Consider the following 17606-nt stretch of genomic DNA (forward strand, 5'->3'; position numbering starts at 1 on the left):
GCGGGGCCCCACGGAGAAGAGCAGGAGGTGCAGGCAGTCGAGGTCGTGGGCGCGGGAGGCGTCGCCCTGCGGGGTGGGTGGGTGGGTGGGTGAGGGGCTGGCGGTGCAATCTTTCATGCGAGTGTCAGAACAGGAATGTGTGCAGCGAGGGTTCTTTCAAAGAACAGCTTCCAGGGCGGCTGAATGGGCATTCCGCTAAGAAAGCACCAGGCGCCAGCCAAGCAGCCCCGGCCGCGGCGGCTCCCCGGGCCCGCCTCGCTGCACGCGGCGGCGGCGGCGCACCCCCTGCAGCAGCTCTGCCAGGCAGGAGTGCATGACCGAGGCGGGGATGACGCCCTCGTTGAACAGAGCAGCCACAAAGGTCATGGCGCCCATCTTGCGCTTGTACCCCTCGCTCATGCCTGCGCCGGCCGGCCAGGCAGGGCGGGGGCAGCTGGGTGCGGGACGGCAGGCAGGCGGCAGATTTGGCTGGCGGGTGCACAGGCCCCTGGCGCGCCCTGCCAGGGTCCTGGCCTGGGCTCGCCCGGTGCTTGTGAGCTGCGTGGGCAGCCGCCGGCAGGCCCCCTGGCCTCACCTGGCGGCGGGCTGAGGTCAAACGCCTTCTCGCACCGCGTCAGCAGCAGGCGGCGCAGCTGGCGCCCGTTGCCGCTGGGGTCCAGCGCCAGCACCTCGCCCAGCAGCTGAGCCACAGCCAGGGCCTTGTCGGGGCCGCTGGTGGCGGCGCGGTACATCTGCGGGGACAGCAGGCAGCTTATGGTCAGAATATGGGCGGAATGGGCAGCACCCATGTGCCTGGTTGCAGCGACGGTGGCACGAGCGCATGGATTGGCCGGTCGCCACGCCGCCATCTGGCGCGGCAGCACCCAGCGGCCCACCTCCGAGGCGAGCCCATCGGCCTGCTGGTGCACGTCCAGGTCTGTGCCGGCGATGATGGCGGCTGCCTCATCCACGCTGTCCGGCCGCAGGTCCTGCAGCAGCCGCTGCACGGCCAGCACCAGGGAGGCGGCCGGGGCGGGCGCCGCCGCGGGCGCCGCCGCTTCCGCCATGTCGGGGGTGGGTTGCCTGCGCACCCCTGCAGGGCGCGGCAGGGGCAGGAGGCCCGGTCATGGCTCGTTGCGGGCAAGAGCACGAGGCACGAGCGGTCTGGGTGCGCATCGCGGGGACCTCGGCAAGCCATGAGATCGCGTGGGGACCTGATTGCCGCCGCAGGCGCCATGATCGCTGGCGCGTGGCGAGCGTGTGGGTTTGCAGCTGCAATCAGGCGTGATGCGGTGCGGCTAGGCGCTCAAACCTGCCGAGCCAAGTTGGGCACCAGAGCTGCTGGTTGCCTGCCCAGCAGTCCCCTGCCTGCCTGCTCGTCAACTGCTGCAGCAGCACGCTCCACATGTCCAAGGGATGGGATGGCTCCTTTCCAATTGTGCCGCCCGCCCGCCCATCAGCGTCGACAGCAGGAGCGCTTACACAAGGATGACAAGGGCATTGTTTAGCGCTCGAGCCGGGAACAGGCTATGCAGCTAGCGAGCCGAAAGGAAAAGAAAATGCAAGGTCAATGGCGGTGCGCTGCGCAAACCCAGTAGTACACAATGTATCAGGGAACCGAGGTGCACTGGCGGGAAATTATTGGGCTTGATGACAATGATGGGAATGAGGCAACCGGTGCTGCACCCTGGCCAGCCGCACGCATCGCATTCACAGCTGTGCGTGCCAGCCAGGTCGTGCATGCGCTCTCAACCACCAGAAGACCGCCGGCCTGCCCGCCAGCCTCAGGCGGAGCGGTTGGTGCCGCAGATGCCGTGGAAGTGCCAAAGGTCGTGGGCCGCGGCGGCGGCCGCCGTGGACTGCGCGCCCTGCACCGCCAGCGCCACGCTGCTTACGCTGAGCACCGTCGCCATGACAAACACCAGTAGGCTGCGGGACTTGATGTGCTGGTTGACCCACAGCACCAGCAGCTGTCCCGCCGCGGTACAGATCAGGCCCATGGTGAACAGCATGGCAGCGTAGTCCCACTGTACCGCCCCAAAGGAGATGAATACCACAGAGGCGAAGGCGGAGGTGAAGAAGATCTGCGGGCGGCAAGGAGGCGGGGCGGGGCAAGGACGAAGGGAGAAGAGCGAGGTGAGTGAGTTGAGAGCTGGGCACGGCAAAGGGAGGCGCCGAACGGGCTGCAGGGCAGCAGCAGCAGCAGCGGCGGCGGCGGCGTGTGGAAGCTGCCCACCATGGTGGCGGAGGTGGCGGCCGCCACCTCAGGCAGCACTCCCATCTCCAGCATCAGCGGGCCCTGCAGGGGTGGGAGGGTTGCGGGACAGGAAGTGAGCGTGCATGCACCAGGCCACGTTTGCGGGACAGAAGCATCCCCACAGCCTTCCATCTGCCATGGCGGGCACACACGGCGGGGTTCTCCCGCACGGCCAGCCAGCGTGCCTTGATGATGCCACCTCCCACGCCAAAGATGCCGGCGGCCAGCCCGGCAAAGGAGCAGAGGGCGGGGTAGAGCAGGGTGGAGCCAGGCGTCCACTCCACATCCCCTTCCAGCAGCTCGTGGCCCGACGCCCGCTGCGCGGCGCCCTTCTTCAGCAGGTACGTCCTGCGGCCGGCAGGATGCAGCGGAGCAGGCTGAGGCCAGGCGGCGCGTGTGCGCCAGTGCGACCGGACCGCAAGCGGCAGCCTGCGGCTGTGCCGCATCTCAAGCTTGCAGGGGCGGTGCAGCAGCGCACCTGACTGCAGAGAGGGTGGCCAGCGTGACGGGGACCATGGCGGTGGCGGCCAGCCAGTAGGGCAGCGAGGGGCAAGCAGCCTGGCTCTTCAGCACATCGCTGACCACCACGCCTGCATGGAGTGGAGCAGCGCTGGTGGGACGTAGGCGCCTCGCGGCGCACAGGGGAGCAGCAGGTGGCCCTGCTGCTGCTGCTGCTGCTGCCACAGCACAACGTCAGGGCGTGCATGGGAAGGAGGGAGCCCCCACTCACCTGCCAGCAGCAGGAGCAGTACGGCGACCTTGCCCCAAGGCAGGTACGGGTGCCAGGCAGCCGCGCGCTTGCTGCTGCGGGTGGTGCCGCCGGCGCCATTTGCGGGCGCCTTGTGCCCGCCAGCCTGCGATCCCGCCATGGGCCACTTGCCGCCGAATGGGGTGGCACGGAAGCCGTGGGCGCACTGCTCGTCCGCACTCGCGAGCTGGGTGTCTTGAGGCTCCCTGCAGGCAGGCAGGCAGGCAGGCAATCACAATTGCACCTCCAGCTGCCGCGCCAACCTATGGTCGCTTCCAATCCTTTTCCCACTGACTGCGATCTCTCCTAGGGCTGCAACCACCCAGCATCCTGCCCGCACTCACTCGATCGGGCTCAGCAGCGGCAGCGTCAGCTCATCCGCGGCGCTGGCCTCGCCGATGGGCAGCGGGTGGCTGGCGGGGCGGCGCTCGGACGTGGGCGAGGGCGGCGCCGCCGGCTCCGCCGCCTCCAGGTCCAGCCGTGGCTGCGCACCCGGGCCCTCGGCGGCCGTGCTGCCGCCGCTGCTGGCGGCGCTATCGGGGCGCAGGCCCAGCGGGCCGACCGGCGAGGGCGTGCGGCCGCCGCGGGGCCTGCCCTCTTCTCCTTCAGACGAGCTCAGGCTTTCGGTGGCGGGGGCATCAAAGGTGTAGTCTGCGGAATTGACGACCGACAGGCGCTGCAGGGAGTGGTGCAGGGAGTCGCGCTCCCGGGCGTGGATCTCCCGCCCCTTGTTGAACGTCTTGTAGCTGATGAGCGCCAGCAGCACCGACAGGGACACCGTGGTCAGCCAGCCGGGCAGGATCTGCGCCGCGGCGCACGCAGCAGGGCGGCGGGGTGGTGAGCAACACAGTACACGCGCGAGCAGAGGCAGCGGCTGAAGGCGAGTGCGCGATTGTCACCATACAAGAAACACAGACACACACACAAAACCAAAAACAGTTGTCACCATACAACACACACAACGCCAAAAAACACAACACATGCGCGCACACACGCACGCACACGCACACGCACACGCACGCGCACGCGCGCACGCACGCACGCACGCGCGCGCGCACGCACGCACAAGCGCGCACACCCCCGGCCCGCCCTCTGCCTCACCTTGTTCAGGTAGCCGCCCACCAGGGCCCCCAGGATGGTGCTGGGCTCCATGACCATGATGAGGTCCCAGTCGATCAGCGGGCCGTGGCGCGCCGGGTGGCGGCGCTGCACGTTAAAGGCCAGGTTGGCCAGCGTGCCGCCCACGATCGTGATGTTGCTGAGCGCCACCGCGGGCGCGGTGCCGAAGCCTGCGGGCGGCAGGGAGGGCGATGGGGTGTGGCGGGCGGGGTGGTTAATGACCGCGGGACGCAGGTGAGAGGTAGGGGCAGGCAGGGGCAGGCGGCGTGGCTGTGGAGGCGGCGTTGTTCCTGCTGGTGGTGGTGGTGCTGCTGCTGCTGCTGTGCTGCAGGCTCGGCTTGCCAGCACGGCGCGCTCACCCAGCACCATCAGGTTCAGGGGCACGAGGATGGCGCCGCCGCCGATGCCCCCGGAGGCCGCCAGCAGCAGGGCGAGGGAGGCCAGCACCACGCCCAGCACGTCCCAGGCCGACAGCGGCAGCAGCGGCTTGTGCGGCAGCGGCTCGTCCTTGCCCTTGTCGTCCTCGCTGGCGCTGCCGCTGGCGCTGCTGCCGTTGAGGCCGCCGCTGCCGATGCTCGTTGGGCCGAGTGCGGCATCCGAGTGCAGCAGCAGCTCACTCGGCTGCAGCTCTAGGGGGCACCAGCCGCTGGCCAGTGCGCAGGCTGTGCTGTGGGGCACGAGCAGCGGGTGCAGCCGCGCCGCCGCTGCGTGGTCGTCGGCGGCGGCGGCGCCACTCTGAAGCGGGTCCCGCGGCGTGCTGCCGTGAGGCTCCGCTGCTGAGCAGGCGAAAGCGGCCAGAAGCAGCAGTGTGGCTGCCCTTGCAAGCTGCATTGCGGCCGCCCTAGCCCTAGGTATTTTCTCTCGTTGGGGACTAGCTCCCTGCTTCCGCTGCCGACTCGAAAGTCGTTGCTATGTCATGCGCAGCGCTCCAAAAATAGAGGGGACTTAGGCACGTGCATCCGCCTGCCGCATGTTGCTCCACCGCCTTGAACGCCCTGTGCCCACGCTCGCCCCTTGCAACAAATGCCCAATTGGTGTCCTGCTCGAAATTACAAGAACCGTAGGAGGTGCCAGCAGTTGCACCAGCAGAAAATGCCGTCAGCGGCGGGATGCACGATGGCGGGCGGCGGCGAGATGCAAGGGTGGGCCAGGAGCAGAGTGGCAGGGTAACAAAAGCAAGCGTCATAACATCAAAAGAGGCTCTAAACAATCGGTGCTGCTGCAACGGGTCAAAACTGAGGAGCAGGGGGAGGGGTTGAGTTTGCGGGGCGGCTCATGGCTGCTGCCAGTCACACGCGGTCGTCCTGCAGCGCGGCCACCTGGCGCGCCGCCAGGGTGGCGGCCTCCAGCGCCGACGCCTCCACGCCGTACTTGGAGCGCAGGCGGGCGGACCAGGAGGAGGCGCCGCCGCCGGCGTACGTCTGCACCACGGTGCGCGCCAGCGCCTCTCGCACACGCTCGCTCTGCTCCTCGCAGTCGTCCACCCAGGCCTCGTAGGCGGCGGTGTAGATGGCCTGCAGCCAGCTAGCCGCCGCAAGCACCCCGATCTGCAGGATGAGCGCCCCCACCGCCGCCAGCCGCGCCGGCCGCTCGTTGGCGTCCACCCAGCCCAGCGCCTCGCGCCACCGCCCTGATGGGTCGTCTGCACGACAAGGGCACACCCGCCGCCAACTCCGGCTCAGCTCAGCGTGTTGCAGCTGAGGAGCTGTGCCGCAGGCCAGCCCGAGCACACGCAGGCAGCCTGGTGCCCGCTCCTGCCCCCGCCCCCACCACCACGGCATGTCCCAGGCAGCCTCACCTGGGATGCGCCCCCTCCAGGAGTTGTCTGTCAGCATCAGGAGAGTGGCGCCTGCCTCCCACAGCACCAGCAGCGCCATGAGGGCAATGTAGGCCGAGAGGTGGGCTCGGCGGTCGCGCTTCACGCCCACCAGCCCGCACAGCGCGGTGAGCAGGCAGTACACGCCGGTACAGCCGACCAGGTAGATGAACCTGGGTGGGTGGGAGGGGGAGGGGGAGGATGACAAGGTGGGTGTCAGCTAGGGCTGGGGCTGGCGGACTGGCCTGGCGCCGGTAGGAGGTGCCGCTGGACGGCAGCGTGGCAGCAGCGGCAAGGCAGCAGCGGCAAGGCATGCAGGCAGGGCGCCAAGCTGGCGCCAGCGCAGCGTGCAGCTCACCAGGGGAACCCGGCCACGGCGGCCTGCAGCCAGTGCCCCGCCAGCTGCCAGCCGGGCCGGCCGGCCGCCGCCGCCGCCAGCACGCCGAGCGCTGCGGGCAGCGCCGCCGCAGGCCGCGCGCCCGCCATGTTTTCCTCTGCCTCTGGCGGGCCCGCCGGCGGCGGCGCGTCACCGCCATGCTTGTACTCCTGAAACATCCAGATCGCCTTGCCGATGACCAGCAGCGCCGCCGCCGCCAGCGCGACGTTGAACACGCGCAGCAGCAGGCGCAGCGGGGGCGCGGCGGGGCTGGTGACGCGCGGGCCGGGCGGCAGCGGGTCGGGGGCCAGGGGCGAGTAGAGGGCCATGGGAGAGTACATGGCTGCCTGCCTGCCTGCCTGCCTGCCTGCCTGCTTGCCTGCCTGCTTTCAGCTCAAGGCGGCTGCCGGGCTGATTGCCTGCCTGCCTGCCTGCAGCTGCCTGGACCGGCTACGCCAGCAGCTCAGCAGCTGCACGCTGCCCTCTGCTGCTGCTGCCCGGCTGGGGGGTTCACTTCTTGCGCTTGCCGCCGCCTGCCTTCTTGCCGCCGGCTTTGCGGGGGGGCTGCGCGCGCTGCTCCACCCGGCGCTCCACCTGCAGCTCGTAAGGATCCTCCCCTGCTGCGGTCTGCTCGTCTATTCGCTTCTTCACTTCCAGGTAGCTGACCGCCGTGAAGGAGGCGAAGGTGAGGCCTGCGATGCCAGCAACGGAGCCCACCTGCGCGCAGGAGGTCCCGACGGCGGGCGCAGGCAGCGGCGGCGGGAGTGAGACGGAGCGGCGGCGGCAGCAGGACAGCTCTCCGGGACATAGGGAGATGCATCCAGCAAGCAGTGAAAGGAGGAGGGGGGCTCCCCCGCTGGGGATGCCGGAGTGATGGCGGCTCATGAACCCGCTGGCATCGTGGGTGCTTGGCGTGCCTCCCGTCTATGATGCAACGCCTGTACTCGTGCAGCAGCTATGGATGCATGCACAGGACCCTCGCAACTGCTTCCCGGCGTGCCGCATAGCGCCCCCCACTCACCAGCAGCAGGGGCTCGGGGAAGGGCATGACTCTGATGCCGTCTGCCCAAGGGGTGCCGCTCCGATATGGGTGGCAAACGCTGAGCTGGCGACATCGCCGGCAAGATGCGCCATGTGGCGGCGGCAGCTGAACAGACCAGCACCGCAATACTTGCATCGCATAGGGATCCCCTGCCAAACTCCTGCCAAACTCCCAGGGTTATTGTGCGCCAATGCTTGTCTTAGCTCACCTCAGCCTGCCCAGCAGCAGCCTCTCCGCTCGGTTGAGGCGTGACAACAGCCTCAACTTAAGCCTTGCTCCATCCCCTATTCGGCCCCTGTACTGTGTCCCAATCAGATCAGATTACGCGGCAAACAGCATACGAAGGCAGGACAGGGTTACTTTGCCAACCTACGGCGCTCGTCAGCGGCGCCTGCTGGAGCGCCCCTGCCGCTGCTGCTGCTGCTGCTTGCCCCGGCGGCGCTGGCTGCCGCCGCGGCCGCCTGCCGACCCCTCCTCGCTCTCCTCCTCAGAGCTGCTGCCTCCAGGCTGGTAGCTGTCCTCTCCGGCAGCCTCCTCCTCCTCCTCAACGCCCTCCATCCAATTCTCGCTATCGCCTCTGGCTGCCGCCGCCGGTGCCGACTTGCGCCGGTGGCGCTGCGGCTGCTGCTGCTGGGGCTGGAACGCGTGCTGCCAGGCATCGTCTGCCACCCAGCCAGCGCCAGCTGCGGCGCCGCCCTCCTCCTCCTGCTGCTCCTCCCCGTCGCTCTCGCGGTAGCTCTGCCGCTGCACCGCCCGCCCGCTCGTGCGCAGGCCTCGGCGCTGCCGCCTGCCGCTGGCTCCTCCTGGCGCCGCAGCCCCTCTCCCGTCCCGCCGCTTGCCACCCCCGCCGCTCTCGCTGCTGCTGCCAGCCTCTTCCTCCTCCTGATCCAAGCTGGCATACTCGCCACGAGTGCGCCGCGCACCCGCCCCGGCACGCCCGCTGTGCCGCGCGCCGGCAGCCACCTGCTGGTGCCCATTCGGCTGGCCAGCCCAGCCGGCTGGCCAGCTGCCGCCGTCTCCTGCTGCCGCTGCTGCCGCTGCCGGTGCGGGGAGCGATGCAAACCAGTCTGGCGGCGGCGGGGGCGCTGCAGCGGCCTCGCCGCAGCCTGCCGCTGCCGGCTGCCCAGCTGGCGCACCCATGCCGCCGTGGGTGGACGCCAGCAGCGCGGCGACATCTGCAAACAGGTCCGGTGGCGGCCCCGCAGCGGCAGGTGCACCCGGCGCCGCCGCTGCCGGCGCCTGCACACCTGCACCATCTGCTGCCCCTTGCGCGGGCCACTGCGCCGGCGCCGCCGCCCCCTCTGGCCCCGCGTGCTGCGTGCCAGCATCGCCAGCTGCTGCCGCTGGCACGCCTGGCGGAGGCTCCACCGCGTGCTGGCCGTCTGTGATCGCCGCTGGTGTCGGAGCTGCCGCTGGAGCAGTACCCAAGGACCTCCTGAGGTGCACAGGCACGGTGAAGCGCACACGCATGCCGCCGTCGCCTGCCCGCCCCGTGCCCGCCTCGCCAAACGCAGCACCCAGCGGCAGCTCCTCCCGCGGGCTGGTCTGCTGTGGCAGCGGCAGCGGCAGCGGCAGCGGCAGCGGCAGCGGCAGCGGCGGCGGTGGGAGCTCCGCGCCCTGCTGCAGCAGCAGCTGCAGGTCTGGCATGCCCAGGTCGCCCCGAGGCTGCCCGTCGCGGCGGCTATCGCGGCGCCGCGTGCCGCGGCTGCGGCCGCCAGCGCCCGGCGCTGCTCTGGCCTCTGCAGCTGCCCCCTCTGCCACAGCTGCGTCTTCTGGATACGTGGCATACACCGCAAGGTCCACTTCCTGTGGCAGCAGCCCACGGGGGAATGCGGTGTGGGGGTGAGAGGGTGGGCTGCAAGGTCGGTCGCTAGTTCAACCTTGGTTACTACTACTTTCGCGTTCCGCAAGGCTACCAGCGGACGTGTCAGCAAGCGTGTCTTCACGACACCCGCTCCTGTGTGCCAACCCCAGAACGACCCACCCACCCACCCACCACCTCACCTGCCCGTGCAGCACAGCCGTAAGGTACGCTGCCAGCGCGGCCGCATCCTCAGCCAGCGCATCCACGCTGCCGTTGAAGGTGGCGGCGTTGGCGGCGATGGTGGCCAGGTCGGACTGCACCGCCTCGGGCTGGCGGTAGTAGCCGGAGGCCAGGCGGGCGCCCACCTCGCACAGCGACAGCGGCAGCGCCACCTGGCGGGCGGGGCGGGGCAGGGCAGGCGGGAGTGTGTGTGAGGATGGGAGCGACGAGACAGCCTGACGGCAGGCGCTCGGGAGCTGGGAGCTGCTGGTACAATCCTCGTGTACCAGGCAGCTCAAAAGCTTCTGTGGCGCATGCATGCTCCGCCCGGCGCCCCACCAGGCGGTTGTAGTACTCGCGGCGGCGGTTCTTGGACAGGTATGACTCCTCTGGATCCGGGGAGGCGACAAACAGCACGAAGCGGTCCTGGGAGCCGGCAGCCTGCAGCGGCAGGTGGGGGTGCAGGCACTCAGCAGGACAGCGAATCGGCACGGCAGGCGTGTGCTCCCCGCGGGCGCTCCCAGCAAGAAGTGCTGGCTCAAACATGCGGCCGGGTGGTGGTTGGTGTGGGAGGCGGGAGCGGCGCGGGCAGACGCCCACCTGCACGGCTGCCAGCATTTTTTCCACGACTGCCGGGTCTAGGGAGGTGGCCTCCTGCGCCGCCACCTGCGCCCCAGGGACGCGCAGCAAAGCATGGGGCATTGCTGAGTATGTGCCCCTGGCTGCACCTAGGTTCATCTCAGCAGAAAGTAAGCAGGAAGACGCAGGTCGGCAGGCAGTGTGGCATGGCACATACCTGGTCTATAGAGCCAGGGGTGAAGAGCTCCCAGGGGCTGTGCCGCTGGTTGTCTGCCTGCCTCTCCTCAACGAGCTCGCCACCGGGGCCAGCCACGCCTGCAGGGCGCAGGGCCTTGCGAGGGCAGCTCGGCAGGGCATGGCGCAAGATGCAGCATGCCAGCATGCAGCATGCACAGCAGAAGCCATGGCACCACCAGGCAGCGACGTCAGAGCGGCCGCCCACCGTGCCACTCCACATCGAACCGCTCCCACAGCTGGCCGGCGCCATACGGATCCTCCAGCACATCGGCATTCCTGCAGGACCGCCAGCAGGGGGCGCCTCTGCACGCTGGCGCAAGGCTGGGGCAGGCATTTCCGTGTCCTGCACAACCCCCTGCGGCGAGCCAAGATGCGCTGCGTCCCACCTGCCGCCCCGAGCGTCCTCTATGATAGTGCCCAGCCACCACTTGCCGCTGCCGGTGGCCTCCTCGTCATTCCAGTACTGCAGCCGGGGGAAGTACCATAAAATGTGTGTTGGGATGGGATGCATATGTATGCTGAGGCAGCTGCAGGGGCGCCTGAGCGCCGGCAGCAGCTGGCGGCAGCTGCCTGGTGTGGCAGCCGCAAGCAGGCCGCCCACGCACCACTTGGCACCGCTGGCCGACCTCCCAGCACTGCGAGACCACGGAAGCCTGGAAGCGGCTGGCCAAGACCACATACTCCACACAGTTTGCGACCGGGGGAGGCACCTCCACAGCAAAGCAAGTGTCCTGCAGGCAGGAGGCAGAGGATGATATGTGTGTAGCACTTCTGCACGTGTGGGTGCATTGAAGGTGAACGAACAGGGCAGACCAGGCCGGGCCAGGACGGGGCAAGACAGGGCAGGGCAGGGTGTGGGGAAGCGTGAGCACCAGCGCAACAACTCGTGACTGCGCTGCCGTGGAGGCGGGCGCAGGCAAACGCGGCCGGGCGCTGGCGCTGCTGCGGCTGCGTGGCCTGCCTTGAGCGGGGAGGCGTCCTGCGTGAACATGAGGGTCAGCTGGGCCACGGTGAAGTCGGTACCGTCGTTGGCAATCGCGTACTGCACATCCACCAACCTGAAGCCAAGGGGAAGCCGGGCGGGACGAAGCAGCATGCGCGCATGGTCGAGTGAGAGAGGGGGAACCACAGAGCGGCACGGCACGGAGCAGGCGCTTGGCACCAGCGCAGCACAAGATCGCAAACAGCAGGTGCCCCCGGGCGTCAGGCCCCCGCCGCCCCCACGCCCACCTGCAGGGCTCGGCGGGGCGGATGCTCCTGCCGTGGCGCAGCGTGGCCCAGGGCGGCGGCCGCTTGTCATTGGTGTCTTGAAGGTACCGCTCATGCCCCTCTCGCAGGTACACCACACAGTCGCCAGCCTGAGGCACATACACCGCGCTGGTCGGGCGTGTGGCCAGCAGCCAGGAGTAATTGGAAAGCGCGCGGCCGCCGGCGCCACGCGCGCGGCGCTGGCGCTTGCTCTGCCGCCCCTCTGCCTGTTCCGCATGCCCGGCCGCCCCGCCCTCCTCCTCCATCTCGGCCCGCGGCCGGCGGCGCGAGCGCTGTGCCGCGGCGGGGCGCCGGCTGGGGCCTGCCTCCTCCTCGCTGCCGGCCCCACCCTGCATGGCAGGTGAGCAAGGAGCAGGGCCAGCACAATATGGGGTCAGGCCGCTTTCAAAGCAGCCTTGCCGGCAGCGGTCGTGAGCCTAGAGGAGCCCATGCATGCTGTGCACAAACCATAGCATGCGTGTACAGGGCCATGACTGTACTGCAGCCGTACCTCACTGAGCTGCTGCTCCTCCTCCGAGCTGTCATCGGCACGCCGCCGCCGCGCCGCCGCCTGGCGCTGCCGTCGGTGCCGCTCGTGCGCAAGCTCCTGCTGCTGCAGGGCCCGCCGCCGCGCCGCTCGCGCCTCCCTGTCCTGCCGCTGCCGCTCCTCGCGCTGCTCATGATCTCCGCCTTCGTCCTCCTCCTCCACAGCAGCAGCAGCTGGACGCACCGCACGGCGCGTGGTGGCACGGGAGGAGCCGCCGCCGCCGCCGCCGCCTCCCTCGCGCTGCCTGGCCAGCCGGCTGCTGTGCCGCGACGCCTCTGCCGCGGCGCGCTGCCGGCTGGGGCGCTGGCTGTGCCGCCGCCTGCCGCCGTCCTCGCCCTCCTCCTCCTCCTCATCCTCATCCTCCTCCTCCTCGCTAGTAAGCATGCCTGAATCCACATCCTCATCAGAACCATCCAGGCTACCCTCCTCAAACATCTCCCCTGAGCTCTGCGGCTCAGCAGCCTCGTCCGCCGCAGCCCCAGCCCCCTCCTCCGCCCACTGCTGCCGCCGCTGCCGGCTGCGCGGCCGCCCCGCCTCTGCCGCCGCCTCGCGCGCCACCACCTCCCGCGCCCCGGCATCCAGCCTGTCATCGTAGACGGTCAGCCGCTCCTGGGCCCGAGAAATGGCCAGCTGCACCGTGTGCTCGGTGCCGTTCACCTGCACATCAACCCAAGGCGCCAGGCGGGCGGGGGCAGAGGAATGGCAGCAGCGTGGCAACAGCGTGGCAGCACGGCAGCGGCAGCCCGGCACGGCAAAGGCAGCCCAGCTCCAGCAGGTGGTGCAAGCAGCTCGGCGGCCAGCGTGAATGCAGGCGGCGGAAAGCAGCGGGGCCGGCAGCAGGGCGCACCTGCTCCACCGCCCACTGCGCCGCCGTGAGGGTGGGCGCCGCCAGCAGATAGCCGGGCTCCTTGCCCGGCTCCAGCCAAGCCACCTCCTGCAGGCAGTGTTGAGGGAGAAGCGGAGGCGGGGCGTACGTTGCTGTCAGCATCAGGCAACAGCAGGCATACAAGCCAGGCACAGGCAGCGGCAGACGCTGCGCAGGCGCAGTTCTCCTCACACCCAGCAGCAGCAGTGACAGACAGCAGGGCATGCCTGCGTGGGTGCCGACAGCACGCGCTGCGCCCTGAATGCCTCCTGCAGTGGCTCCGGGTAGGGGTTGCCCAGAGCGTCGCACAGCGCGCCGCGAGCTGCAGGGTGGGGATATGTGAGTGGGCGCACAGCCAAGGCGGTGAGCATCCTGAGAAAGCCCAACGCCAGCCGCTCCACACAAAACGGACGCGGCACAACCCAACTGGCCAAGGTCAGGCTGCTGTTGCCCCCCGCTGCCCTCCACCCAAACACCCATGCCACACCCCCACAACCAGCCACAAACAGCGACAAACAGCCACACAACTCAAGCACACACGCACGCCCACGCACGCATGCACACCCGCGCACTCCCGCCCCGCCTTGCCTTCCAGCAGGTGCGGCGGCAGCTGCGTCTCCGCGTCCACCACGTTGTGCTGCAGGTCTCGCATGAGAGGGCTGTAGTCCGATGAAAAGAACTGGTCGTAAGGGGCCCGCCCAAAGAGGGTGCCCTCGCATGGGCCAAGAGAGTAGTAGTGCAGCTGACCCGCCACGTCTGCGAGGAGGCAAGATAGGATGAGGCAAGGGAGGTGGTGGGTGGGCGGTGAGGCGGCAGGCAGCAGGCACGCGGGCGAGGCGCTGGGTAGCGACGCAGGCAACGGGGTAGGCGGCAGTGGTGAGAGGAGCGGGCTGGGCGGCGGCAGCTTGGCGGCGTACCTGTGACGGCGATGGAGCAGCCGTCGGGAGAGAAGTGGCCGTCAGCAAAAGGGATGGAGTCTGGCCAGCTGCGGCCGTCGGGGCGCGTCTGGCGGCTGCAGCAGCACAGGGGACAACGCACAGAAAACATGCGTGGTCATGCGTCGAGTGCAAGGCAGAAGCTGTTGCCGTGATGCACACGGCAGTCGGGCAGCAGCCAGGACGCTCCGCTGCAACCACACGGCGGCTGCAACAGGCGCGTCCCAGGAGACCCCAGCGAGGGCGCCCTCCCCACCTGCTGAATCTGCGCAGCACCGTGCCGCTGCGGGTGTCCCACACCGCCACCGTGCCGTCGTAGCTGGCGCTGAAGGCCAGGGCGGGGTCGGTGGGGTGGCACTCCAGGATGTGCACGTGGCCTGCATGGGGGGGAGGAAAGAAAGAAGGAGGAAATAATGACTTGACAGAAACAGGCGAGGGCGAATTGGCAGGCAGCGAAAGAGGAATGGAAGGAGGGGAGGGTGACACGGGAGGCGGTACGGCTCGATGCATGCATGCAGGGCATGGACTTCAGCGCCCTGCCGGGCCCCCCGCCTCACTGGTGTGGAAGGAGAGGTGGTGCAGCAGCTGGCCGCCGGGCATGGCCAGCACTCGGATGCCAAAGTCTGTGACTGACACCACCAGCCTGCATGGGCAGTAGGCAGGGCCAGCGTGGCCAGCGGATGGGAGTCAGCAGGTGGAGGGAGCTCCAGTGCGGCAGCGCTGGCGACCTGCCCCTTCCTCGCCGCCTGAGAAAAAGCAGAACCAGCCCGGCAGCCCCAATCGGCCCCACCCGTGCCCTGAACGTTTCTTCCAGCCAGCCCAGGCCCTCACCGCTGGTCGTCGGCACTCCAAGCAATCTGGTCGATGCTCGGCGCCGGCGGCGGGCGCCGCCGCCGCCGCGCCTCCTTGATCGCCTCCGGGTCTGGCAGCACAGCAAACGTCACCTCCTGCTCCCATGCCTGCGGCCGCTTGCGCCACCGCCGCGGCCGGCGCCACACCTGCGGGACGGCGCACACAGCGGGCTGGGTGGGGTGCAGGGCGAGCACGCCAGATACCTGGCTGGCCTGTGAATGCCTCGAACCCTGGCACCAGGGACGCTGCAGCCTCCCACTGCAGCCTCACAAGCCTCCCACCCATCAACAGCAAAACCCCAGCCCTCCCACCCACCCGCACGGTGCCATCCTTGGAGCCGGTGGCGGCCTGGTCGCCGCCGTGGCTGAACTGCAGCAGCACGACGTCGTTTCGGTGGCCCTTGAGCTGGCACACCTCCCGCGGGGCGGGCCACTCGCAGCCCTCGCCCACGCCGCCCTGCCGCTGCTGCCGCCGCTGCGGCTGCTGCACCTGCTGCGCCCGCTGCGCCGCGGCGGGAGATGGCTGGTCGGTGGCAGCGCCGGCGCCACCAGGTGATGTGCCATCTGCTGCTGGTGCTGCTGCCGCTGCCGCTGTTGGTTCCCCGGCAGACGCGGGCTCGGCCGCTGCCCCAGCATCCTGAGACGGCCCCGCCTGCGCTGCTGGGCTGGCGGCTGGCGGCCCAGCGGGGGTGCTGCCGCCCTGCTGCTGCTGCTGCTGCTGCAGGGATGCCGGCTGCGGTACTGCCCACTGCCAGATGTACACGCTGCAGTCGTTGCCGCCCGCCACGATATGCGTGCCGTCCCGGCTGAACCCGCACACCAGCAGGCCATCGGCGGCTGCGACACCATCCTCCATGTGCTCATCGTCTTCGTCGTCTGCTGCCGCTGCCGCTGCCGCGGCTGTTGCAGCTGTTGCAGCAGCCACACGGCCCTGCTGGCGCCCGCCTGGCACTGGAGAGTCGTCCCCATCTGTCACTTCCTCGCCCCCATCCTCGTCCATGAGCTCACTCAGATCGCGCAGCTGGCGGGCGGCCCGCCCGCTGTGCCGCACCCCCGGATGCTCGCCGCCATCCCGCTGCTGCTGCTGCTGCTGCGGCTGGGAGGAGCCTCCTGCCAGGTGGCCCAGCAGCTGGCGTTCCATGTTGCGCGTGGTTCGCACGCCGCCATCAAGCAGCCCCAAGGGCAGCTGCAGGGGCGCCGCCGCAGCAGCAGAAGGGCCGGCGGCGCCCGAACCAGCAAAGGGCTGCCAGCCCAGGCCGCCCAGCCTGCAGGGCGTAGAGTCCAGCAGCAGTATAGTATACTTAGTATGCATATGCAGTACAGGAGAATAGGGCGGCAGTCCTGGCTGGTAGGTGATCCCCGCCTGCCAGCTCACCTCGTGACCGCATGCCCCGTCAGCCCAAAGCGCGCGGGGTCGACTCGCAGCACAATCGGCGGGCTGGCCGGCTCGCGCGCCCGCCAGATGCGGCAGGTGCCGTCAAAGGAGGCCGTCAGCAGGGCGTCGGGCAGCCAGGGGTGGAAGTCCACAAAGGCGGCGGGGCCGGTGTGCCCCACAAGCACAGACACAGGCTGGCCGGGGCGCCCCGACTCGCCCTGCACGCAGCGGCACAGGCGGCAACGGGCGGCGATGTGAAAAGCATGGTTTCAGGACTTGCGATGGCTGCATTTGTTTTGTGTGTTTCACAGGCAGCAGCAGCGGGATCCGGCAGCAACAGACAGCCACGCGCCCCCACCACACCCCCACACCCACACCCACCTCCAGCTCCCACACCCGCACTGTGCCGTCCATGGAGGAGGAGGCGGCCAGGGCGTTGTCTGCCGACACAGAGAGGTCGGTGATCTCGGCGTCGTGGCCCCGGCAGCTGCTCTGCAGCAGCCCCGTCCGCGTGGACCAGATCTGCGGACAGGACCAGGTGGCCCAAGTACCGGCGGAAGTTGCAGTACCAGCGGCGGCACGAGGGGGCTGCTGGGGGTAAAAAGCAACAGCCGGTGCACAGTGCTGTGCCTGCTGTGGTTGCTGTGCCCAATGTGGTCACCGCCACCACGCAGCCGTGCCAGGCCTGCTCCTGTGAACTTGCGCGGCAGCAAGTATAGCTGTCGTTTGGTACCGCAGCAGCCACCGCACAGAGCCAGCTGGCCGCACCTTAACGAGGCGATCGTCTGAGCCTGTGACGATGTAGCGGCCGGTACGGTCGTAAGTCACGCAGTACACCGCGTAGCGGTGGCCCCGCACAGTGAGCTGGTGAGCCAGCTGGCGCCCGTACTCTGCCGGCGGCACCACCATGGCTGGGTGCTGCGCGGAGCGCAGCAGGCCGCACTGGCGCAGCAGCAGCAGGCGGTGGGGCTGCGAGGGCAGGGCGCGGGCGGGGCGCAGCCAGGCCGGGAGCGGCGGCAGTGTGGCGGCGGCGGGGCCGCCGCTCAGCACGCCCAGCGCGCCGCCTTCCAGCAGGCTCGTCAGCCCGCGGGCCGCAGGCTGCGGTGCCTCCTGCTGCCGCCGCTCCAGCAGGTGTGACAGCAGCTGGTGCAGGGCATCTGATGGCAGGTGGGCGTACCGCTGCTGCAGCTCGGACAGGCTCAGCGGGTGCTGGGCGCCTGCAGGCGGGAAGCGTGGCGGGCGGGGGTTTGGCCAGAGGGGAGCTTGGGGAAAAGGAACGGCCCGTGGAAATGCAACAGCACCACAAGAGGGAGCTAGCAAGGAGGAATCAGGCAAGGCACTGGGCAGGGGGTGAGGCAGCACCGAGGGACCCAGCGCACCGGTGACGTCGTGGCGGCGCGGCAGCAGGCCCTGCGCGGCCGCCTGCGCCGCGAGCTGCGCGCCCAGCGCCGCAAAGGGGCCGCTGCTGAGGGCCTGGACAACCAGGAACAGCACCTCGTCCTCTGGGGCACCACCCAGCGACACCATCGCCATCGCGAGCGGCCCGGCTGCCGGCTGGCAAGCTGCCTCTCTGCCTGGCACGGGCTGCGAGAGCCTTCCGACAGCTTAG

The 17606-nt window shown here is 69.6% G+C and overlaps 5 protein-coding genes across 5 annotated transcripts in view; all 5 read right to left on the bottom strand.

The window, feature by feature from the left end:
* Positions 1-1046, bottom strand: part of CHLNCDRAFT_144843 (hypothetical protein) — a gene marked incomplete at both ends in the record, with an annotated part of 4129 nt that extends 3083 nt beyond the window's left edge. The window contains 4 exons of the mRNA XM_005848396.1: positions 13-66; positions 283-401; positions 575-731; positions 876-1046. Of these exons, the coding sequence (XP_005848458.1) occupies positions 13-66; positions 283-401; positions 575-731; positions 876-1046 (501 nt within the window). The remainder of the gene's footprint in view (positions 1-12; positions 67-282; positions 402-574; positions 732-875) is intronic.
* Positions 1047-1763: 717 nt separating this feature from the next.
* CHLNCDRAFT_144844 (hypothetical protein) lies at positions 1764-4934 on the bottom strand (the record flags this gene model as incomplete). The annotated part of the gene is made up of 8 exons (XM_005848397.1): positions 1764-2063; positions 2216-2278; positions 2389-2584; positions 2715-2826; positions 2967-3190; positions 3329-3786; positions 4086-4273; positions 4463-4934. 8 exons carry the CDS (start codon positions 4932-4934, stop codon positions 1764-1766), a joined length of 2013 nt encoding a protein of 670 aa, XP_005848459.1.
* A 458-nt stretch (positions 4935-5392) lies between these two features.
* CHLNCDRAFT_144845 (hypothetical protein) lies at positions 5393-6636 on the bottom strand (the record flags this gene model as incomplete). The annotated part of the gene is made up of 3 exons (XM_005848398.1): positions 5393-5745; positions 5902-6092; positions 6278-6636. 3 exons carry the CDS (start codon positions 6634-6636, stop codon positions 5393-5395), a joined length of 903 nt encoding a protein of 300 aa, XP_005848460.1.
* A 169-nt stretch (positions 6637-6805) lies between these two features.
* On the bottom strand, positions 6806-7343 carry CHLNCDRAFT_144846 (expressed protein; the record flags this gene model as incomplete). The annotated part of the gene is made up of 2 exons (XM_005848399.1): positions 6806-7012; positions 7317-7343. 2 exons carry the CDS (start codon positions 7341-7343, stop codon positions 6806-6808), a joined length of 234 nt encoding a protein of 77 aa, XP_005848461.1.
* A 375-nt stretch (positions 7344-7718) lies between these two features.
* CHLNCDRAFT_51803 (hypothetical protein) lies at positions 7719-17530 on the bottom strand (the record flags this gene model as incomplete). The annotated part of the gene is made up of 23 exons (XM_005848400.1): positions 7719-9143; positions 9342-9533; positions 9700-9801; positions 9961-10026; positions 10157-10254; positions 10382-10452; positions 10563-10639; positions 10782-10907; positions 11099-11234; positions 11407-11774; positions 11936-12628; positions 12819-12905; positions 13031-13158; positions 13401-13592; positions 13754-13848; positions 14028-14148; positions 14329-14414; positions 14603-14769; positions 14939-15887; positions 15998-16215; positions 16379-16519; positions 16766-17214; positions 17377-17530. 23 exons carry the CDS (start codon positions 17528-17530, stop codon positions 7719-7721), a joined length of 6141 nt encoding a protein of 2046 aa, XP_005848462.1.
* Positions 17531-17606: the final 76 nt, after the last annotated feature.

The sequence above is a fragment of the Chlorella variabilis genome (genome assembly GCF_000147415.1).
Source record: "Chlorella variabilis unplaced genomic scaffold CHLNCscaffold_8, whole genome shotgun sequence".
Taxonomy (NCBI): domain Eukaryota; kingdom Viridiplantae; phylum Chlorophyta; class Trebouxiophyceae; order Chlorellales; family Chlorellaceae; genus Chlorella; species Chlorella variabilis.